Source organism: Sinohyriopsis cumingii, chromosome 4 (assembly GCF_028554795.1).
Source record: "Sinohyriopsis cumingii isolate HCF-2022 chromosome 4, ASM2855479v2, whole genome shotgun sequence".
NCBI lineage: Eukaryota > Metazoa > Mollusca > Bivalvia > Unionida > Unionidae > Sinohyriopsis > Sinohyriopsis cumingii.
In genome coordinates, this window is record NC_142964.1 from 102,207,974 (window position 1) to 102,233,969 (window position 25,996).

The window sequence follows — 25,996 nt, forward strand, 5'->3', positions numbered from 1 at the left end:
AAACCCCATGTCAATATCACCATTAAGGACAGTGTTTCCCTTTACGCACAGTTGTGCGTCAGAGACACATGTTCAAAACAAGTGACGCACACTTTTTATTATCATGCGTATTTTTGACGCAAAGGATGTACACAATGCGATGTGTTCAATCTCCAATGCAATGGACGAATGATGGCATCGTGTCCGACTTCGAGTGTAGGCATTGTTATGATGGAGTACCTTCCCCTATCTTGCGAGCTCATACCAGTCTGGTTCTAGTGTAGGCTTTATTATGATGGAATAGCTTCCCCATATCTCATGATTATGCGATTTCTTTCAGGCTCAGCAGCACGTCTTGGAAACAAAGGAACATTGATACTTTTCTAAGTAGAAAAAAAACCTCCAGAGGAAAACCATGCATACCAAGAATCATCAGCCATGAAGGTGAAGGTTGATGAACATATACAAGTAACTGTGGTGCATAGCTTCAATGATAAATGGACAAAAGAATTCCCCTGGATGGAATACATCTCATCTACTGGAATGACATGCTTGACTTGTGTTCTGTCAAGTACAAAGACTTCCAAAGTGAAGAAATCTTTTGTGACTGGGTCAAAGAACTATCAAAAATCCGCCCTTGTTTGCCATGAAGAATCTGGGGAACATATTATCACAAAAAGGATTATTTCGCAACAATGAAATCTGGATGCTTGCCAAGAAAAATGCAAAGAGCAGGTAGACGCTAGCCTCATGGCGCAGATGAGAATGGCGGCACATATATGCCTAGAAAATATTCCAGACTGACAGTTTCCTAGTTTAATCGAACTTCTGGTAAAATCCGCTCCCCCACTCTCTCTCTCTCTCTCTCTCTCTCTGCTTGCATGGGTCTGTGTATGTGTCCCATGTATTATTACTTGAGATCAAATTAATTTATAAAGCGAAATGGTCATTGATCAGTCCACTCCAGTTTACTTTTTTTAAAATAGAATTTTTAGTTAAAGAACTATAACACTGAATGAAGGGATTAACATTGGTTCTGCAATACATAGTAAACTCAATACTTAGTAAACTCATACCAGCTGACTTGTGCTCTGTGACAGGATGATACTTTTTTTTTTTTTTGATAAAGCATGGGATTGTGTCTGAGGTGCAGGCAGCAGCCTCTTTAGTTTGCAAGGAGAGGTTTCAACAAAAGGTCCATGCTTCATCATACCTGGGCATTCTTTTGGATGAGTCTTTGGATATTGCTGTGCAAACAAAATTGGTTATATTTTGTCGAACTGTTCATGTGAGAAGGTAAACACAATATTTAGCGAACGTGAAGTTGCAAGATGGAAAAGCTGAAACAATCACAAATGCCGTAATGGATATTTTTCAGGAATACGAGATTGATATTAAGAAGGTGATTGGTTTGGGCACTGATGGGGCAAATGTGATGATGGATTCAAAATCTGGAGTGAGTGTATGGCTGAAAGAGAAGAATAAAAGAATGGTGAGAGTCTGGTGTATTGCTCATAGATTAGCCTCGGTTGCATACTGGGCTGCAGCAAGCATAGCATACATGAAAAAGTACCAGTCTGTTTTGGTCACAATCTACAACTTCTTTTCATATTCAGATTGTAGATATCAGAGGATAAGAGACATGTGCCAAATGCTTCAAAAGACATGTGCCAAATGCTGCAAAATGCTTCAAAAGCAAAAGGCATCCTAGCTGAGGTACATACATACAAGTTTCTAGCATCAACAGTGTTATTGCTTGATTTCCTGCAAGAGGTAAACATGTGCAGCAAAGTGTTTCAAAAGGAGGTCATTGACATTGATCAGGTAAAATATATGCTTGATGCTACTCTGAAAGCACTTAAAAATCATGTCAGCAATGTAGATGGATACACATCACGTGTGACTGAACTTAAATGATCAACTTGACTTGCCAGGAAAATACCAAGGTGTACAACCCAAAGAATATCATCAGCGTACTAAAGAGTCTGTCAAAAATCTTGGAAAAGAGTTCGTAGCATGTGTTGAATCAGGGATGAGAAAAAGATTCTCCCCATGTGATATGCATATTTTGAAAGACCTCTCTACAGTACTCAATCCTAGACAGTTACCTCAAGACACTTAAGAAATAAGAACCCATGGTTCCGAGTAATTGGAGAGGCTAATTGAACAATTTGGAACAGGGGAAAATCCTCTGATTGACCCTGAGGAAACCAAGGCATCTTTCCTTTGCTTCAAACGCTACATTTCAAGACATAAAGAGAAGGGGCTGGCTGAAATCAGTGAACTACTTCTTCAAGAAGGAGGGGATATTTTCCCCAACTTTGCTCAGCTTGCTGTTATTAGTCTGGCCATCCCACTTACCTCTGTGCCTTGTGAGAGAGGGTTCTCTTCAAAATGCTATACATTCACTCAAAAAGAAACAATCTTTCATTGAAGTCTCTTCATGAGAAAATGCTTGTCAGATATGAAGACAAACGTCCCGACTTTGATAAGCAAGAGTTTGCAAAAACTTGTGCATCAAATTTCAAGAAATCTGTTCTAGGAAGAAATAAAATAATGGCAAGAGTGTAAATTTCCTTTCAGACGCATTAAAATGATTGTTTGATTATTGAGCTCGTTTGTTGATTTTTAATTTTAGTTTGAGATAAAGTGAGCATGCAATACATGTTGTAATTTCATATGTTCAGATAAAAAAGATTAGGGATGAGATGAAAATTTGTCAGCATATTCTTGACCCCCAAATTTTTCATTTGACCCCCAGTTCTGATACCAAAGTTTTTTTTTAACCCTCAGTTTTACACTCCTAGGGGATACACTGATTAAGGAGAAGTAGCAATAATGACTTTGTGTGTCTAAACTGATCAGTCCATTATATACGATGTAAATTGTGAACTGTACTTTTTAATCTTGATTCTTTATTTTAAAAACAGCATATCTGTTCACACTGTTGGCAATGACTTGTTTCATTTTTCTAAGAAAACTGAAATTGTTTGATTATTTGACCTTTCTGACAAAGGATTGCCATTGCATTAAGGAGGATTCCACCCACCCCAATACAATTTCTATGACTAGTATCAGTGTAGACCATGATTGTATGTGTCTATAGATCAGGCACTTTAGTGCCTTTCAACTTATGACTTCATGTGAACAACAGAGATCCTAATGTACCATTGAATAACCCATAGACTGGAGTCTTTACTCTTTGTTCTACTGGTGGCAAAGTGTAGATATGAATCTGTTGTTATTGTTGTTATGGGGTTTAACGCCATTTTTCAGCACAAGATAGGCTATACATGGCGGCCAGTATTAATGGGGGAGGAAGAACCTGGGAAAACCCCGGAAAGAACCACCGATCCACGAGAAGCTACCGGCAAGCTTTCTCACATATCCACATTGACCAAGCCCGAGACTCGAATCCACGTAGACAGAGGTGAGATGGCAGTGATCCGTGACGGAGAGCTCTTTAGACCACTTGGCCACTGATATGAATCTGTGATTAGACTCTTTAATGCTAGTTCTACCTGTCATTTCATGAATTTGCCACTGTATAAAAAAAATCTGTCCACATATCAGGCTCCTTATTGCTTGTTCTACTTATGAATTTAAGCAAAACATAGTAGATCCCAAAATGCCAATGTATAACTTGCCCACATATCAGGCTGTCAACTGTTATGTTTGTCATTTTTTAAAAAAAAGGTCTCAGATCTCAGTTAGCCAATGTATAATTTGGCCACAGATTAGGCTCCTTACTGTTTGTTCTACCTGCCATCTCAAGTAAACACCACAGATCCTGATCTGCCATTGTATAATCTGGCTAGAGATCCGACTTCTTATGCTTTGTTTGACTAGTTACTTAAAGTGAACAGTGTAGATCCATATCAGCCATTGTAAAATTCATCCACAATTCGGAATCCTTAATATTTGTTCCACCTGTAACTTTAAATGAAGACTGAAGATTCCCATCTTCCATTTGTATAATGTGCTTACAGACCAATCACCTTACTGTTTGTTGTATCCAAAATTTCAAGTGAAAAGTGTAGACTCTGATGCATCCATGTTTTATGCAAAAACAGGGATGGGTCTTCTTACTTTGCAATGGTGGGCAATTTTTGCTTGCATAAACATAACCATGTGAAAATACACCTTGTGATTCCTATAGATTTAAAGCTCACCGTTTGGTTGTACTTGATGCATGACTGAGGGAGGTTGTCCCAGGGAGGTCATGGGCTGATGAGGTTGGGGTGTCATCAAAACTGAACCATGATGTACAGATAAGCCTGGGGGAGCTAGAGAAAGAAACACTGAATGAATAATCAAAAATTGAAGAAAAACCTGAAAAATAAGTTACAATACATCAATTAATAAAAAGAGTGAATGGATGTAAATGTTTTTGCTGCAAAAGATAATATTGTTAAGGACCTAAGTAAACCTTAAAATAAATATATTATCTATAGCTAACTAAAACAAACATGTTGGCTTCATCTGCTCTGGCCCACATTTCACTGAAAATTGTAAAGAAAAATTATCATCTTACTAGGATTAGAGAATAGCACATCTCTGCTGAGGAAGGCAAGAAAGAAACAAGGACAAAAAGTTATTTTTATTCATAAATATTAGGTTATTTCACTAAACAGAACAAAGTCTTGCATGGCCTTATTATTGACTATAAAACTGTTTATGAAAGAGAGACCAGAGTTTAGAATGAAGACAAGAATACAAAAAGATGGCAAAATGTATGAATACCCCATATACTTACTGAGTCAGATTTCAAAATGCACAGACTCAGAATGAACATCAACTAATGCTATGACATATCTGGGTCAATGTGTTATGTAATGAGTAATCAATTGAACAAACAACACAGATCCTGCTCTGCCTGATTAGGTGATGACAAATCATGGTCTATGTTGATGTCAGTTGGATCTGACTTATAAGCAATTACATATGGTATTTTGGTTCTCTTTTTTTGCCATCTTTATTGATACTCTATGTTTGTCGCAATGGTGACAATACTGATGCAGTTAAAATCAGATCAAAACCTGAAAATGAAGGTGAAGATTAGTGGTACCTTCAATATGACACATTGATAAAGATAAAAATAGTATCTATCGCATCTTCTGCTGGCAAAGTAGTAAAGTTCTGGAGGGAATAATGAGTAACAAACAGGAAAGATGGCATGAAGAGCAATAATTAATACAATATTCAAAAATACATATTTACACATAATTTACAGAAATTACTAATAATTTAACTGTTATTCTAAACATTTTGTTTTGAGACAACTTGAGTAGTAGTACATTTTTGGTGCTCACTGTTTGGTCAGTTTTAGTGTTTTACAGCACAGCAACACAAGTATGTCATTTATAGCTGAGGCAACTGGAGTGACAGGACTTGCCAAAGAACATATTGTATTAAAAGCCGATCCAATGAAGGATTCAAACCTACACTGTTTTGGATCGCATCAGGCATGCCTGCCACCAAGCTATTGTAGCTCATGTCTCCACTAGTTACCAGTTACCATGTGCAGAAAGAGCACTTAGAGCCTATCAAACATACTATATCATGCAGAAATGTGCTTTTTATTGTGTGGTAAAACAAAATTTAATTATATAATAGATACTTGCTGTTACTGAATTGCTATCAATTTTCCTGTTACTTGTTCTCAGTCCAAGGTAAATATTCCTAACTACAATCAGTAACTGAAGGTCTAGAATAAAAACATGAACCCAGTCTGATTCCTTAGTTATTTCTGTCATTTAGAAAACTGTCTTTCTTTGACTAGGGGCAAGACTGAAGGAGATCAGAGCAAACAGGGAGGAGAGGTATTCACAATAATAGCAGGTAAATACTGTGAATGATTTTTACTTTTGTGGGTACAAACATGTGGTTTGTAAACACAAAAATAAATTTTATAAACCTTTTTGGTCAGTACTCAAATTTGTTGATTGTAGCTTCCATCATTTCCAAAGATTTAAATTAATGGTTTGTGGCAATCACAAAATCCACGAAAAATAATAACTTCACAGTATCATATAATTAAAATTAGCCACCTCCCATCACAAGTACATTCTCAAGAAAGAAAGATATCTATCAGTGAAAGTTAAATATGTTCTTTTTATCCACCTGAAGATGGTGGCTACCAAGATATCAGAGATACCTTCAACAGGAGAAAGAAATTTGGCCATTTTTTTTGCTTTAGCCCGACCATTCTGGTGGCCTAACTGGTTTGATCATCTGCCTCAGATGCAGGAGGTCAAGGGTTCAAACTCAGGGGAATCATATCAAAGACATAAAAATGGTACTAACAGCTGCCTCACTTAGCATTTGGCATTAAGAGGTCAGTGTTGGGACTGGTTGGCCTGGAGTCAGGATAATTTGACAGGGTTGGACATGATGCTACATGTCTGCAGCATGATGCCCCAGTGCTACACACCACTATAAACTACCACACTGCAGACATCGTAACGAAATGACTGATATTTTTTAAAGCTATGTTAAAATTCCAAATCACATGCACACACACAGATTGAGTCCAATAGAAACACAAGACTCAAACTGGACAAAAGAACATATTCTGATCATCCAGAGATGCAACTGAGACAAGGGATTTCGAAGATGGCAACTTCTGTTTCAAGGAAATATTGAGGATCCCTCACTCATGGGTGCTGACAACTTACTCTCATCAAGAAGCATTAGTGATCCCACTTTGGTGGGACCAGACCATTTCTGTACATCAGAAAGTGCCGCAGCCTTATAGGCATTAGCAACTTCCCTATTACCAAAAATGTTCCAGACCCCTAATGAAAACAGAGGGGGCCATCCTGTGTGAAGAAGATGGCAACATTCCCCTTCATCCTGTCCATATAGGCATGGCAGATCTCTGCAAAATCGAATGTCTCACCAGACCAGAGAGTACAAAAAGGAACTCCAGATCATGCATGCAAACAGATGTGGGTAGAGTCCCATGCAGCCATTTTCTGGCTGTATTTACCCTCACCTTGAGGCATACTGAACACTGGTTAGTATAAGACTAGAGGGCTAAAAACTGAAGCAACACTGCTAGTGAGGTATCAAAAACCCTCAAATATGACAAAAAGAGACACAAGAAATACAAGCAGTGGGGTGAAAATACCAATTACAACACAAAACTGTATGTGACCAACAGAAGACATGCCTATAGTCTACTTAGATGATCAAAACCACCCAGCAATGAGACATGCGAGAAATAAACAAGTCTAAGGAAAAGAAGGATGTTACTTCAAATAATGGAAATAACTCAAGAATCAGACTTATATTTGTTCAAGACCTGAAATTACAAACTGACGGAGAGAATATTGTATATACTCATTTATAAGTTGAGTCCAACTGCAAACAACAGATATCCTGATCTGCCATAGCATAATGCACCTGCAGACCTGGGTATATTTTATTTGTTTGACTGATCAATCCTTACAAACTGCACAGATCCAGATCCGCTGGTGCATTTTGTGATGGCAGTTCTGGGTCATTACAGTTTGCAGTTTAACTTATAAGTGAGTAAATACAGTATTCAATTCGAACTGTGGACCAGCAGCAGGAAATGAGATCAATAACAGCAGGCATTGTATTAGTACTTTTAAAATTTCCACATCTGCAGTTTTCCAAAGTTTACACTAACCTCAAAGATCACAACAAATTCACATAATGCAAATAGTGCTGACCGAAATTTTTTAATAGCCCTGACCCGAATTTACAAGTTTATAATGTAATGACAGATCTATATTAATGCTGTTGGGAAGTATTATGCATGTAAATATGGTTCATATTGTAGCACTCTATCACTATTATTATAAATTTACAAATACAACAAACACTGGTTTAGAATTAGGAGGATTAAGAAACATGCATAAAGGTTATAGGGATGCATGTGAGTAGGTGTGAAGAGTGGAGGAAAAAATGATCCACAGCTAAAAGCCTGCTCAGTTTTGGAACATAATGACTGCAAGAGGCTTAAATCTGAATTAGTTAAAAATCTTTGCATGTGCTGAAGTATTTCAAAGATCACTCCAAGGAATTTGGTTTAAGCCCTCAGTTATGAGTTCAGGCCTGAAAGAGTATACTACATACATCATTTTTCTTACTGGCCTTGATACAAGTCCAATGCAAGTCACGTGGTCCAAGTCTGGTTGTATTGACCCAAGGTAGCCCTTCAGGTCTATGCAATACAAACGATTGTTTTGACTGATCAAGGACATATAAAAATAACCAATGTGAAAATACCTATTTCGTTATATGTTTATTAATCAACTTGTAGCTTTGCATACTGCATAAATACCATCAACTTTCATATAATGCATCATTATTTTCCTTTTATTTAGCTACTGAATTAAAAGGTTTATTATTAAGTTAAGAGAATCAATGGCAAAAGATCATAGTTGTACAGTACATATGTTTACTGATGGGGACATCAATATTCATATGTATAGTAAATCCTCATACCTAAATTTGCAAATGAAACAAGTCTTGACATGGGGAACAACATTAATTGGAAAGACATCCATATAGTGCCTGAACTTTGTGCAATGTTGCAAAACTTTCTTTTATATCTATATAGGAATTCAAGTACTGTATTGACTGGACCAACATCTATGCTGGCATGGCAGTTTTATATTGGGTCTTGTACAGGGTCTATGCAGCTGTGTGTACTATTTCAGAAAGAGTAATAAAGATGCTGAATTTATCCCCATACAAAGTTATGTATGCCACCTGCTTTGCTATAATACTGTATGGACAATTTATAATGTATTACACTATGCTGATTGACAAATTATGGGCTCTTCCAGGAAAACATGCTTGGTATGCAGGGAAGGCACTTTCAACTATGGTAGTTCAATTGGTAGAATGTCGGACTCATAATCAAAGAGTTGCATATTCAATACCCACCCAGTCAGCTGCCTCTGTCTTTTTTGGGAAGTGCACCAAGATCCCATTACCTTGGCATGATGTAGCCAATCTTGTGCCATTAAAATCCACAGAAACAAAGCACATTCATAGTTGTTGTTGTTGTACAGTTTAATGCTATTTTTCAGCACACAATAGGCTATACATGGCGGCCAGAATTAATGGTGGAGGAAGAACCTAGGAAATCCCCGGAAAGAACCACCGACCCTCGAGAAGCTACTGGCAATCTTTTTCACACTGGCCAAATCCGAGACCTGATCCCATGCAGACAGAGGTGAGATGGCAGTGATCCGTAACCGAGAGTGCTTTAGACCACTTGGGGCCCCAATTTAGAATTTGTTACCATTTTCTTGCAAACTGAGTACCTTGGCACATATCTTATATCTTTCAGATAGTGCCTTCCCAAGTACCATGTATTTTTAAATGGAACAGCCTTAATAGAACGATATAGGGAAGGATAATGCGTCAGTTACATAGCTGTGTCCGTTCACAAGGTTATGTTGTGTCATATATATATATATATATATATATATATATATATATATATATATATATATATATACACACACACACACACATACTCACACATATACATACATTCTCTCTCAATCATCTTACAAAGTGATTTATGATTTATTTCTTTTCAGAATTTATTGTTTATATAAAAAACATCAAATAAAAGAAACAATCTCCAATGAGCAGGTAGGCATGTCCATTTGACTCTATTGAAATATGTTCTTGCTTCACTAGAAACATTAAAAAAAATAGAAATGAATTATAACAATTATTATAATGTTATTATTTCTTCCTTAATTCCCCCACCACATATCAAATCTCACTAGCTAGCAGTTACTGAACAAATGTCTTTATATACAACAACAACACAAAAATGCAAGCAAAAAATATATACTGTCAATTCTAATGCAGTGATACTAATCTCCCTGTCCACAAAGTTTTTAAAAGTTTTATTTTTAATGCAACAAATTCAAATGCCTGTTTGGGAATCTGAATATCTCAAAATCATGTTTCTTTTGCAAGATGGCATGTTTTGTATGTATGGTAACAAGTAGCCCCCCAGCTTTTCTTGAACTCTGGGGGACTGTTCTGTCAGCAAGTTTCTGTAGGAGGGATGTATCAGTGAAGCTGTAATGAGAAGTACATGTTCACCTTCTTAACCTCCAGATACATTACTAAAATTTTAAAAGGGAAGAAAGATAAATTTTAGGCAAAATTTTGTATATCTGCTGTCAAGAACAGTTCAAATCTGCATTCCAAATGGCAGCAAAGCTGAAGATAAGCTGCCTGGAATGTTCAGTCTGCATGTATATGATTGCAAAGAGTTGACCAGCATAATGAGATAAACCTACTGACTGAGTTTTATCAAAATGGATGATATAGTCCCTTTACTAGTCCTTTGAGAGGCAACAAGCCCACCCAATCAAATGCAAGAGCAGATCATTAAAATAAGCATATCTCACTAATACCATAACATAAGACTATGGTGATGTGAGTTTATTTACTAAGTTGGAACAAAATCCAAACAAATTCAGTCTACAGAATGCATACCAGCTCAGGTAACCTGATACAAGATTTCCTTACAAAATATGCATTGATCTGCTCATTATCAAACTCATCCAATATCTTGCTGATACAAGACATTTAATAAGTTTGATAAACTCTAGTAATTTAGTTGCAAGAGTGCCAACAAATTCAACCAATCAAATGCATGATCACATCATTAATGAATGGCTCTCACTCATAATCCTACTCACAGATTTTAACAATATTGACCTATTTACCAAATTTCATAAAATTCAATACAAAAAATACAGATGGTAGAGTTGTAAAAGAAGCTCTTCCACCAATTCAAGATCACTTCATAAATATGCACAGGTCTCGCATAATATAACCCATCAACATCTTGATAACATTAAACTATTTAAGTTAAATAAGGTCTGAAATAATGTCTCTCAAGATGGGTTCAGGAAAGCAACCTGTCCTGACCTTTGAAATATTGACTAGGTTGAATAAAACTTAACTACCTACTTGTCCCTAGGCCAAACAGATGCAGAACTACATCTTGCAAATGAAGTTGTGTGTATTTTCTACCATTTACAAGTGCCAAAGTTCAACACTGCATGACATCTAGCATGTTTCAATTACCCATTACTTTTGCTTATTTGCCTTCTTGTTGTCAATCTCCAGCATGTTCCAAAGAGTTTTTCTTTCTTAATGCAGGTACCCTATGTAAGCTTGATACTAAAATGCATAAAACTAATGAGTATTATGTTCAGAATGAAGACAGCTTTTTAAAATCTTTCTGTCAGTTGTTGCTGTTGTTGTAGGGTTTAATGCCATTTTTCAGCACACAATAGGCTATATAGGGTGGCAAGTATAAATAGTGGAGGAAGAACCTCGGAAATCCCTGGAAAGAATCACTGACCCATGAGAAGCTACTGGCAAGCTTTCTCACATACCCACATTAGCCGAATCCGAGACTCGAACCAACGCAGACAGAGGTGAAATGGCAGTGATCCATAACAGAAAGCGCTTTAGACCACTCGGCCACTAGGGGCCCCTCCTTTCTGTTGGATAAATATATAATGAGCTATAAGGTTTGTATATTAAGACCATAACTGAAAGTTTTATGTCTATCACTCGATTTCTTAATGAATTTATAGAAACACTTTTCAGTGGAGAAATTTTCTATTTCAATGAATTATACACATCTTATTGAGTCAGAACTGTGAGAAGTTACTAGATAAAGAATATCAATATAATGATTTTTTGGGGTCTGTTTAAATGCCCTGATTGGGGTCTGTTTAGATGCCATTAATTGCAACTTTAATAATACTTTCTATAACTAGAATTGAAGATGCCAGCATATATTTACACAAGTCTGTAAATAATTTTCATAAGTGAAATTTTCCTAACTTACATCTGAAAAGAAGCATTTTAAGAGTCAATTTCCGCCAACTTTCACACAGTGTATGCCATTATAATCTATTTACAAAACTTGTATTTCAAGACACCAGCTGCTTGGTCAAAATTTAATTGGGTCATTATGTAGAAACCTTCCAATTCTTCTTGCTGGTTAAGGCCCTGGGTAGCCAAGTGGTCGAAAGTGCCTTCTTCTACAGATCACACACACATCTCACCTCAGTAACCTCAAGTTTTTGTCCTGGCTTGACCAACATGGGCATGTGAGAAAGACTGTCAGTGGCTTCCCTTGAGTCAGTGGGTTTTCCCGGGTTTTTCCTCTGCCAAACATACTGGCTGCCATGTACTTAAAAAATGTCTTAAATCCCACAAAGCCAAAACACCAAAGCTAGTCTTCTGCCTAACTAGCGATCTTTTCTTTGACATGTGACCCTGAGTAGTTCCCTTGGAACAGAGGTAGGACTAGAACTGATTACTTGGTACTAAAGTTGGTGAAAATTGTGTTGAGCCACCCACCCCATTATAACTTTTAGGGTTGACCTTTTACAGTGTAGGACTATACCTGACTTGACAAAATAGTCTAACTCACACCCTGCAAGAGCCTGTAAAAGTGGAAAATTCTACGTAAGTATCAAGCTTGTGTCAGGTACCTGTGCTGTTTTTGTTTGAAATAATGAAGTAGCATAGTGTAGGAAAGCACTGTGTTGAGCAAAATAAGGACCAGGAAAAGTAACTGTTGCAACTCACTCATCCCAGGGACAAGTGATTTGAAAAATATTTCCTGAGCCCTACTCAAGTGATAAGAAGTATAGCCATGCAAGACCACCTCATTAATATGTCCAGATAATAAAAATCACTGGATAAATTGATGACACCAGACTAAAAATCAAATCAGAAATAAAGTTCCAGCAGTGCATCTGAAATATGGTCGCCAGAATGGAAACAAGCTCAGCCAATTAACTGCAATAGCACTACATTAATATGCATGGATCTCATTCATTATCTAACACTTTCAAGATCTTGATGATATCAGCCAAGATTCCAAGTTTGCTCAAACCAGACATAATGAACACCAGTCCAGTTAAGTGAATATATTTCGTCAATTGACACCCAGACTGAATTTAAATATTTAATTTCATAATTTTTTTTACCCTGGTCACAATGAATGTACTGCAACAAAAGTAGATTTACAATAAAATACTTTAAGTATATGGTAAGACACATGCTTATCTATTCTGACTGGAAATCCTGATGAAAAAAAGGCAATATATTAAATTAAATGAAGCCCCATCTTTGGAAGCATGGCCAAAAGAACTGTACAATTACTAATATTAATCCTGTAAAAAAATTATTTGGTTAGTCAATATACATGTAAATGCAATCAGATTTTTATATTTACTAATTTAGATATACATCTAGTATGTTATACATTTGCACAAAAAATAAAAGTACCACATAAAATACTGCTGTTCTTCAAATCATCCCAGCTCTAAATATCTTTTTCATTGGATTGTACAAGACTAACTTTAAACCATTGATACCTGTATGGAAAAATCTTTAAAAAAAGAGAGTACAAAAGGTAAACAATGAAATGTGTTAGTAAAGGTATCTGTTAAAACTCTCCTGTAAAATAAAATAAAAATCTTAAATTCTAAATGAAAAGCAAGTAATTAATTGTATTATTCTTTTTCATTTTTTTTTAACGTTGACAAATCACAGTTGCCTGATGCCTTAAGTGCAGACTTACGCTGTTGCTGCAGACCTGTAAAGAAGGAAGCAGCACCTGGATTGATGTTTGGTGGCATGGCTGCCAATGCTTGCTGAAACTGTGCATATTCTTGTTGAACCTAGAAGAGATTAAACACAAATATTTCACTGAATCAAATACACGTATATCAGATAACCTCAGCTACAAAACTTGGCATGATTGTCTACTGAAAATGGCTTACTTAGCCTAAAGCAAGTGTTAATAGAATGGCATTAAATTCATTGTGAAATAAGTGCATGCTTTTCTTCGAACAACCATTAATGTATGTCTGACTTTAGAAAATATGCAGTGCATGTGAGAAATGTAGAAGAATCTGCTTTTTATCTACATGTACCCCATCAAACCAAAATGCATTTAACCTATAATAACTAATTTCGCTAAAAAGACCTGGCCATGTAAGACCAGATTATATTGCTGCTGTAATTACTGTTGCTGTTGTCAAGTTACTGTTGTTGTTCAAACTTTAGAATAAAAAAAACCCAGCAGGTGCAAAGACTCAATAGCAATGTTTTTCTCAAGAAGGTAAGATTAATGATTGTAAGATCAAAGAAAAATCACGATTCCATGAACCATATAATTATTTTCAGTGCAACAATAAAACCCAAATTAAAAAGATTAATATAATAATCTAAAGGTATAATCTAAACTTTTGCAGCAGAAAAATCTTTCTTGTTAATATCAGAAATTTACAATGCCAGTTCAATTTGATATTTTTAAATCCCTAATGTTTTTGTCTTTAATGTGCAATATTTCAATTCAGAAATCTCTTCTTTAAGCATAAAACCTGAAAACTATGCTTTAAAATGAGTGTTTGCATACAATACAACATACAGTGTAATTTCAAAAACTTTAATGGCTTTTGGCCAGAAATGTTTGTTGGTGGAAAATTTCAAGAGCTGTAGACAAGTGTCACTTGAGTTATGCCAAGGATTTGAGATCGACTTTAGAGTTTTCGAAGTTCAACTGTAAATGTTTGCAACTACAGGCAAGCCTGTCAATAGAGGCCACCTATGGGAATAAGCAAAACTGGCCTTTGTACATAGGTGACCTATATACACAGGTTCATCTTTTATAAATGGTTTTTGAACAAATATCATGCAATGAATATTATTATTATTATTATTATTATTAATAAACATTTGAGTTACATTATCATTGTGACTCACGTACAAGTGAGACAAAAATGTTTGCATATTGAGTTAAAAGATATTCCTTCATCTAAACAATGCCTTCTTCATAATCAAAAATTTTGTTAAGCAGTCACTGTAGATACAAACCAGTGACCGCTTATGGCAGGGAGAAACCACTGTTTGTTTAAGAAACACTTGGTCAGTGATCAGTGATGGCAAGTGACTGTTACATATAGACAGTGATATAAGAAATTTGCCCAGGCAAAATCTGAATATCTGACCACTTAGTAAAGGTGACTGTTATGATAGGTTTGAATGTACTCGTATACAGGATTTTGTGTGGCATGAATGAAAGGTAATATACCCATATCTTATATTGGTAAAAGATGCAAATGAACATAGTACTTATGAAGTCCAACAACTAAGTGTTGCATCAAGGTTTGCGTTGAGCAGGTCGAGTCTAATCTAAATATTACATGCCAAAATTACAGCATGTATGAAAAAGATACATTTATTTTTACTACTAACCTGGTTCTGTTTCTAGTCAAAATTCTTGTCACAAAAGGCAAAATTTAAATGGATTAATACCAGAGAACACAAAATATACTGAAAAATTATTTATTATTCAGCACTCACTTTAACTAGTCTACATGTATAAGTTTCACTGAATGATCACGAAATGAAATTCTGCAATGAGTATAATCATATGCGCATTGTGCTATATTACATTACAATGGAACCCCGCTGTAACGCGATAATTGGGATCCCAAAAACTGGAACGCGTTAATATCGGGGCTGTGTTAATGCGGGGTTTTACAGTATTTTACTTTTTTCAGAGAACAACTCATTGGCACATATACGTGTATTCATGTCTAATGTATAAGATGAATAGAGTATCAACACTGTTTACTATCGTGCTGTCGTGGCATGTAGTTCATCCATAATGCATGTAATTCCATTGAAAAATAGCACACAGATTTACAATATTCAATATTTTGTCCCAGATCATTGTGTCTGAATTTCAAAACGTCTAATATACAACATGAACAGAGTATTAACACCGTTTACTTGCCATTTGATATCGTACCATCGGGGCTTGCAATTAATCCATAATACAAGTGATTCCATTGCAAAAACTGCATACATATTTAAACTATTCAATAATTTTGTCACACATCATTATGTGTCTGAATTCAATGGGAAAATTTACCAGCAAAATTAGGTTAAGAAAGACGAAGCACATGTACAGTTCATTATTTACTAGGGTCTATGAACGGTGTCTGTACAAATTTCATACTGCAAAAATTTTCTCAAACGCGTTTCCTTGTAAATTGATCTATTGCAAATTTCCAATAATTAATGCTTGTACGCCTATTCGTTTGAATGACTACATCAAGAATAATTAACAATCAACATATGCTTTCAGTGTGCATATAACTTTTACTTCAGATTTTGTGAATATCGAAAGAAATGTGTGAAAACCATCATTGCGCAAAGTGCTGAGAACGACTTGCATTTGTGAACTTGCTTTTCCATAACGGTAAAATATTTTTATGAAAAATAGGAAATTAATAACAAGTTCATAAACAAACACCATACCCATGTAAAACCAGAGAACTAAGTGCAGTAGGCCTGCAATGGTCACAAGTCACTTTTATATAAAAAAAAATTAAGCTGAATGCATGTACAATTTCATACCCTTTCAATGTGCAGCTAATAAAGTGGACATTATGTACTGGTCAAATGATTGTGTCTAATAACATCGCCAAGCCCAGCAAACATGTTGGCGGCTTTTGTTTTTTGATGTTTATTAAATTGTGAGGATCTTTTATCAACCACTGCATTGTCTGCTGCTTGGTTGTGTATGCAGTTAAAGAAGAAACACATTAGCTATTGCTTGAACAACGATTGTATACAGAATTAATTGAAGACAATCATAAAGATGACTTACTGGCTTTACTCATGGATTAGTAATAAGTAACATTTCCGATAATGTTTATTGTGGCATAACACCTCAAGAACACGGCGTAATTGTTAATTTCAGAAGCTACACCATGATTGTATTATATTAAAATTCATACACGAACTCTTCCCCAAAATGATAATCAACGTTTTACACACTATATCTTGTACTTAAACAAACATTTCCAAGTATAAGAAAAATACACATATTTAAAATTTCAGGAACCACGCCACGATCATATTATATTCGAATTCATACGCGATCTCTTCCCCAAAATAATAATAAATTTTTTATGCACGATTTCACATACTTGGATCAAAAAACATTTTTCATGCGAATAAATATATGAATTTTCGGGAGCCACGCCACAACCGCGTTACATCCGAATTTGCGTTATCACAGGGTTACACTGTACTCTAATATTCTTCTTTTAAAGTTTCTAAAGCAGTGTTGATTTGCCCTTGTGTTTTTATGTGACATGTTTTTAAATTTGAAAAGATCCATTTTCTCTAAAATTTTCCCTCATATAATATCCACAACTCACACTGTAACGCATTTTTGCTTAATGTCTGGTGCCCTTTTCTTTAAAAGTATAGTCTGGTCCGCTAACTAGCTTATCAATATAATGAATCTGTGAGGCAAAGTTTTGAAGAAACCTGTCCATTTTCTTGGAAATGGGTTATATACAGTTGCTATAAATGGCAAATAAGGAAAGTACTCTTACTTTATTCTTACACTGAAGTCTTCTTTTTAAGAATATTCTCATACTTTTTATGAGTTGAATTAAAGAGATGATATTAAAAGTGACAAAAATAAATTTTCATTGCTTTATTTTTTCTTCTTCATTTTTTAATGTGCCAAAAAAGCATAATCCTTATACAGGCAAGCACAAAATGTAATTTTGGTGAAAACAAGGCATAATGCTTATGCCAAAGCATAATGGTTGGCACGTATGCTTATGCCATTACAAAACCAGACAAACTGCATGTCCTTCAACTGCATATATATACAAAACAAATATCGATAAAAGCTGCAAAGAACAAAGTATATCAAACATTTTGGATGAGCCTGATGAATATCACAACGTTAATAGTATCCTGTTTTTGCAATCCCATTCCTAACAAATACCATCAGAGATTGTTTTGACTACTAGGTTAAAATAACTTAATAAATTTCAAATTGTAGTTCACTCACTAGGTCAGTCTTCATGAAGCCATTAGGTAGATGCTTTAAAATAGTTGAACAATGATCTCAGTTTGTTCATGAGGCACAACAAATGATCAAGATTTCAAGTCTCAAATACATTGATAAACACAAGACAGATCACAAGTCTGAAACTGAGTGATGAACACATGATCAAGATCACAAGTCTAAAATACAGTGAAGAGTTTGAAGGATCAACAATCAAAGCAATGTCAAGATAGTTTTGACTTATTTACTCAAACATTTCCAAAAGGATCAGGCTTTCTGAGGGTCTTTTCAATCCAATTAAAACAATGAATGATATATTTAGTATGAATTTTTGTTCCAACTAGGGCTATTGTACAATAGAAATGGCTCATAGGACTAAAGATTTTGCACTAGGCCATCCAACACACACAGTACAAAAATGCACTCTAGATTCAAACCACACTTCTGTTCTTAATAATGTTTTCATTTTTTAAACTTTATTAGAAAATAAGCATTAACACTAAATAGACTTCAATATTTATACATATGTGAACAAACAAACATTAGTAGAAATTAGGGGTTCAGGATGACATCCTGCATACTTGTATTTTGCACATAACAGAACTGCAATGTCTTGTCATATCATTCTGCCTATAGAAACATTTTTCAAAAAATATATGTAACAATTTATGTTTAGCTATCAGAAGAAAAAAGTTAAATAATAATATACAAAGCTTGATAGATACAATTTGTTAAATGTATGGACTTCTCTTTGCACTGGGACTGCAAATTTCATTCAGTCAGTATTGTAACAAATCCAATATATTTGACGGAACAGGTCATTAAGTTATTACAACAACATTGCTTTTACATGCATGCATGGAGGCTTGAAGAGAAAGAAACATGAGTTTTGGTCATAAGATAGTAAGTGAAGACAACTGGAAGCAACTGTCACACTGAAAACAAAATCTGCACAATTAAAACAGCATAAATATTGATAGAAAGATGAATAAAATAGAACTCATTTTTTTTGGAAAGCAATCCCTTGCGTAACTGTCTCTGCTACTCTGCAAGATATCTCCCCGATGGATCCCTAATTTTTACATACAGGCTAATAAACCCTGTTAGCAGTACCAGATACATCCAGTTCAATGAGCTTTATATTTCATCAAGTTTTACAATTATCAAAATTAATCTTACAAATTCCATAAATTATATATTCACAGGTCATTTCATATTAGTATTATAGCAAGTAGTCAGTATATATTATTATGGTGCATTTCTGTCAGAAACCAAATATTGTACTCTTGAGGAATTCAACTCTAAAAAAAAGATATAAAGGGAGAAACAAAAAGAAACCACTTCCAATACTGAAGTAAATTCAGACATAAACAACAAATCCAGGTGTTGCACATTCACTCACCCAACTCAAACTGGCAAGTAAAAATCTCCAGCAGTTCACTGAATGACAATCACATGCCCAATCAGGTGAATGCTGATTTGGGGCTTACAAGTGCTCCCTTTATGGAAAAGGATATTCTGTTGAGAATATTCTGACTCTATTCATTGAAAAATCCATGTTTTCTTTGGAAGTTTGTTTTCCAGCTGTTTAGATAAACTCAAACATGTGTACTTCATCTATATAAAAATACTTAAAAAAAGAAAACTAGTTAACTATGACTGGTGTTAGAAGGGGCCAAGACTAAGTTCCAAAAATAACCTTTCATACAACTGAATTTAGATCAATAATATTGCCAACTTTTGCATTTTCATAAAGAATGGCTGATTAAGAATTTATACTGCAAGAGTTAAACTTTTTGGTACTTGCCTGACTGGGTAAGTGGATTTTTTTAAATAGATTTTTCAAACTCCTGTCATTGGTTAAGTACCAGCAATTATATAAAATCATCATAATCTAAAAGTTACTTGAAACCTCAGTATAAAGGTTTCTGCAGCTTTACACAAAAATTCTCTGATGAATCTAATTACCTGATAAATAATGAATCCTGGGGCCATAAAATTAACTCAAAAAAAGGTGAATCAGCTTTTGGCTGGAAGAGGTGTGAATAGGCTAAAGAAATACAGTAAAGACTGTTTATTACATATTCGGATACAGTGTTTTCTCTCTTATAACATTTGAGTTTAATTCCCAGGCCAAATTCCAAACTAATATGTATTATGAAGGCTTTGTTGTAACATTCCACCTGAGAAAATTAGCTCAAATGTATCATTTTTATCATCTGATCCACCAAACCCAGATAACATAAGTGATAATTCCACATCATACATAATCAACAAATAATAAAGGTGTCAGGTAATAAAGCTGTAACAGTAACACCTCATTCATACTGGCACTTAAGAATCATGTGTTGCTGGATCAGCATAATTAAAGCATGAAAAGATATTAGTTTGTTTTGTAATTTTAGACTATATAACTCTGAAATATATTTTAACTATCTTTCTCTACCTGCATGTTGACTATTTGAGTACAGCTCAAAGTAAATCTCTCCTGTTCATTTTGAATTGAGACTGTTCTGAGAATAAATGTCTCTTTAGATACAGGGTTATGAGAAGATGCTTGTTATTGAAAAATATATCAACAAAAAGGATCACATTAATAGAAAACAGGTGACTATTTATAATTTCCATCCAATTAAATATGATTAATTTACGTGTTGTACACAAAGGCGTTTTCACAAAAAAGTGCTTTTTATTATTCGCTGGCTGATACATGTACATTTATGTTGACACTTTCATCTAATATTAAAACATACTGGTTTAAAATTTTGTTTCTTCGTGATAAAATGTATTTACAATAAATTTTTGTTATTTCTTGAAACATTTATTACCATTACACGTTTTGACAGTAATCATACCAGTATAAATTGTTTACTACAATTTCTCAGTCATAACATTAAAAAATCCCAGTCCCCTCTGAAATGTTATAAATAATCTTTACTATAATATGGGGAAACAAACTGTGATGTAAATAGCTGACTAATTTTGTGTTGAACTTTTAAGAACACACAGTGCAAGCCAACCACAATGATAGCACAGCAAGCATTAGATTAACTAAATTTAACATTCCAAGACCAAAGAAGAGTCAATGGGTTTGCTGTGAAAAAAATACATTTACTCAAGCTGAAATAATCTTTTATCATTAGTAATAACAACACTACATTTGCATAATCATTACAATCTATGAATTCAATCCTCTCTCCCATGAACTCAAATAATGCACAAAAGTGATATTTTACAAAAATTTTAATTCACAGATTAGGTCAACAACAAGAACGTGGTTTGCACAAGTAACATGTTGGATGATCAGTGAATGAAGCAACAAGTATCTGTTTGTGCAAAATATCATGAAAGTCTAAAATAATAGGCATACTACCATAATAACAGTTTATCTCGGTACAAGACAAGTAATTATTTTCCATATATATATATATATATATATATATATATATATCTTATAAACAAAAAACATTCATTCTGGAAGATGTCCAAAGGCTTTCAGCATGTGAAAAAACTATCAAGTCCAAATGCTTGCAATGCATTAAAAATTATTTTAAATATGTTTTAGTGTCTCAACTTTCATGGTGTCCAAACATATACAGTAAATGTGGTATTCAAAGCAAGGACGGGTCACTGTAACATAGTCAATACCAATGTCTCTATCACAGCAATTTAAGATTTATCACTTTTCAAGATTCAAATTTAACTTATTACCTAAGTATTATTACTAACAAGTTCAAACTAAATTATCATTCTGCAAACATTGTTTAGAAGAACTTCATCACTTGCATTTACACAGTTAAGTTCCTGTCTACCTTCAAAATTTGAGTTCTTGGTGTTAACTACAACTGAGAAATTACATAACTCATGGGTGAAAGCACTAACTACATGCAACAAATATGTGGGTGAACAATCTTTTAAATAAGGCAAGATAATGCTTTTCTGACATTAGTAAAGCTGGTGTTTCCTAATAGAACTCTATTATTTTAGCATTTCTCTATAGATGAGTATGCAAATGAAAACTTAAAAAATCGTTCCACTGAGAATCAGTCCCATTTGAAACATCTAAACCTATAATACTTGAATGTAATATACAATTTTTTTTACATGTGTTAAGACTTTACATAAAAAGACTCAAAGGACCACCTGTTTGATGTTATATTTCTGGTGCTTTCAAAGTGAAATTTTGATTAAGTATGAACCCAAGCTGAGATGTTTCATACAAGCAAGGCCAGATTGTGTAATGCTATACTAAAAGTGTAAAACCAAAAAAATACATCAAGAAGCGCTTAGATGTCTGAAGCAAATCTATAAAGTCAAGAGATATTTTGTCAATCACACAAATAAATTAAGTAACAAAATCTCCTCCTTAACCTATAGGGTAATTAAAAATAGAAGACTGTAATCAACAATTACACAGCTTGCCTCTACAAAACTTTCAAGTCTCCATTTGTCACTGTAAACATTATCATGCTGAAAGTAATTTCAGTATAAATGATCATGATAATGAAATGGTGGCCCCTGCAACATGGCATATAAGATTTGAAACAAAAACAAGTGGCCCAAGACTGCTCACCTGATTGACATCTACCTATAAACCAAATGCAAAATCTGTCACAATACACAATGTATAGTCATAATGAGGAAAGATTATCACTAAATAAACATTTATTCCTAATACTATTACTCTGGTCATAAAGAGACTTCTGTGTTGGCTAGGATGTATGCAACACTGAAAGATCTATGTGGTCATGAACTAAACAGAAATACTTGGCCTATGTTAGGAAAGTAAACAATGTTAGGTTACAGTGACCTTCTTTGGTTGTAAGATTGTAATACTATCAAGGAGATGCATCCAATTGTAAAGTTCCTTGATTTTAACATAAAAAACACCTTCACCAATTAACTTAACACATTTCTAGATACAACAGTATGCATACAGGGTGCAAAAATCCTTAGGTTATGAGCTGCATATAAGAACCAAACCCACAAATATCTCAAATGTAGGTCATGGTGACCTTTCTTGCACTTCTAACAGTGACGCATACAACTAACCAGACTGAAGATTCTAGCATGAACAGTGCTTGAAAAATAAACTTAAAGCAAACAAGTCTATTGAAGAGACTGACACTCTACTGCTAGAAAGAATTTCCAGGAAGTTTGGATAAGACCATTTCTTCCCTATAAATGCCACGTGTTGAAACCGTCTTTATTATTCTTCAATTTTCTTTTTGGACCAAAAAGACATCATAAGAAGTCTTCTAGTGGAACCTCCATTTTGGAGGAGTGACCAAAAATAAAAGATTTTCAAGATGGCTACTATGGTGGCCATACTGGATATCAGTCAGGCACCATTTTCATCAAGGAGAACTAATGATAACAAGATTTTCAAGATGGTCATTGTGGCAACCATACTGGAGGTCAGATTACATTATTTTCATATACAACCAACCCGACATTGTGAGAGGTCTTTCAATGAAAACCCAATGCTGATATGACCATTCAGGACAATTTTGATAACTAAATTTTCAAGATGGCAATTTCTGCAGCCATATTATGGCAACATTTTCATATAGGACCAACAAGACATTGAATGAAGTCTTCAAGTGAAAATTCCATGTAAATAAGGCTATATCTGTTCAGAATGAGTAGAGATAATATTTTCAAGATAGCTACTACAGCGGCCATATTGGATGTAGCATTAATACCATTTTCATTTAAGACCAAAAAAGATATGAATATGAGTCTTTATGTGAAAATTTCATGTTGACATGATCATTCATTCAGGAGGCGAAGCATTAACAAGATATCCAATATGGATGATGTGATGACCATAATGAATGTCTGAATGGTATCATTTTCATTTAGGACCAACTAAACCATGGGATGAATGTAATTGTAAAGTTTCGTGGCAATCTTCCAATTAGTTTAGAAGAAGCCAAGATAAAAGCTTGTGCTAGCAGACAAAAGGACAACAGTCCATCCCATAAGCTGTCCTGGTCTATGACCAAAGAGCTAAAACGTGGGGCAGCATAAGATATAGGTCACTGTGATCATGATGTAGCTCTCACCAAGATGCATCTCCTCACAAAGTTTCATGAATCAAGGTACAACACTATGTCTGCAGGGAGCAGTAAACTTGAGCTAAACATAAACACTTAAACAAGAATGCACAAATAATGTGCATATACAACATTAGCCCCTACAGCCCCCTCCCCTGCACATAGATGCTATGAAATCCACTCCAAACCTCTGCCTTGGACCTAGGAAAAAAGGATTCTTGATATGAAGTTAGACTGTACACATGTATATGCTTTAATATAAGCTGACACCAATGCTGGTGTCAGGAGCAGTACAAAAGATCTCCTCAACTTCACAAAGGCAAGCTACTAAAGTCAATCAAAATAAGAGTTCAATAATGAATTGAAATGTGGTGCAATGGCATATAACTCCTGAATCCATTATTTACTCTGAAAAGCAGAGGAAATTTTCAAGAATTATTATGCAAATGATATAGTGAATAAGTAAATGTAAGATAGTCAAATGACTTACAGTTTGAATCAAATTCTCAGCTAGCTGTTTAGCTTGTTGTAACCCCATCAATGTTGAATGCCTACAAAGAATAACACAGAAGAAAACCCCATTACAAAAACTAAATGCTTAAAATTATGAAAAGACAATATTCCACAATCAATTAAAAATAGAAAATCTGCATCTTTGACTCATTTTTATCTTAGGGGAATACTACATCCATCCCCTTTTGCACTCACTCCCCCCATTTTAACAAAAGCACCACAAATGGCACATGATGTGCCTATTTTGTGCGAGTTTCCTTACCACTATCCTTCACTTCTGAGTTTGGGACTTGATTACTTATTGGAAGGTGTGGCCCAGGAGGTCTCATTAAAATATTTATAGTACTTAAAAAGTGATGACCTGAATAAGGAAACTGGTCAAGTATTTGCATTATTCTCTACTGTAACAAAATATCTTGAGAAATCTATATCACAATCCAAATTACTTTGTTCAAATTTCTGTGAAAATTTTACAACTAACTTCCCTCAACTGACACCATGACATTTTACCTCTATGATGCATTTGCTTGTACACATACATGAATGCAGTTTAAGAGTTTGCCATACTTAAAGGGTGTGGCAAGAGTTATCTTTCATCTTGTGCAAATCTGTCAGAAAGTTTATCTTCTAAAAAATCTGCCCCAAATATAAAAAGATTACTAGTCAATGGTTTGGATAAATTCCTTTATACATTCACAAATACTGTCTATTAATGCCATCATATATTTCATGTGTGCGTAGTCAATCTACCAAAAGGACTCAATAGCTTACTGTAATTGAATGTGCATAGGTTCAAAGGCCTCTCTGCCAGATGCAAACTCAATGAAACATGATCCTTTTCCCCTCAATGTCACCTTAGCTCCTGTCTCTGTCTGAATATGCTGCAAGAAGGAAGCCTGAAAAGAAAATCCGTTACAAAAGGTTATCAATATGATTTTACTTCAATCTATTCCATATATTTACAAGAAAACTACCAATGCCATAAAATCTAAAAATTTAGTTTAAACAATGGTACCCAATCATTGCAGAATATAAAATATTGGTCACCATAATCATCTTTTGTTTTTAAAGGTGATGTACAAATAGAGATGCATGCAACCATCTAGTTTGATGATTCTACCATGAATAAAGCTTGAAAAATCACACAAAAAATTTAACCAAAAGTTACCTTTGTGAGTAGTATATGCATCCCCTCACCAAGTTTCATGATCTAGGTAGAACCATAAACAAAGGATGCCAATAAATCTATCTGGTCCTGTGCTATCCACAAAAATGTATCCTAAGCCAGTATAATGTGAAATATAGGTTACAGTGACCTTAATTGTGGTAAGGATATGGTACAATCATAATCTGATAATTCTAGTATGAACAGACCTTGAAAAATGGAAACAATATTTAAACACACTGAAGCATGAATATAGGTCACAGTAGCCTGTGCAATACTCACAACATGCATCCACTCACCACTTTTCATGAAGAGAACTTACAGTAGTTCAAGATAAGACTATTTCAT

At 34.7% G+C, this 25,996-nt stretch overlaps 1 protein-coding gene across 2 annotated transcripts in view; it reads right to left on the reverse strand.

Annotated features, from left to right (window-relative positions):
• The window catches only part of LOC149801795 (uncharacterized), a 95,868-nt gene that overhangs the window by 47,533 nt on the left and 22,339 nt on the right, over positions 1-25,996 (reverse strand). For both annotated transcript variants that reach the window (XM_089956140.1, XM_089956139.1), the window contains exons 9-12: positions 25,255-25,379; positions 24,461-24,521; positions 13,607-13,706; positions 4,152-4,265 (exon numbers count right to left, since the gene is read on the reverse strand). In XM_089956140.1, the coding sequence (XP_089812266.1) occupies positions 4,152-4,265; positions 13,607-13,706; positions 24,461-24,521; positions 25,255-25,379 (400 nt within the window). The remainder of the gene's footprint in view (positions 1-4,151; positions 4,266-13,606; positions 13,707-24,460; positions 24,522-25,254; positions 25,380-25,996) is intronic.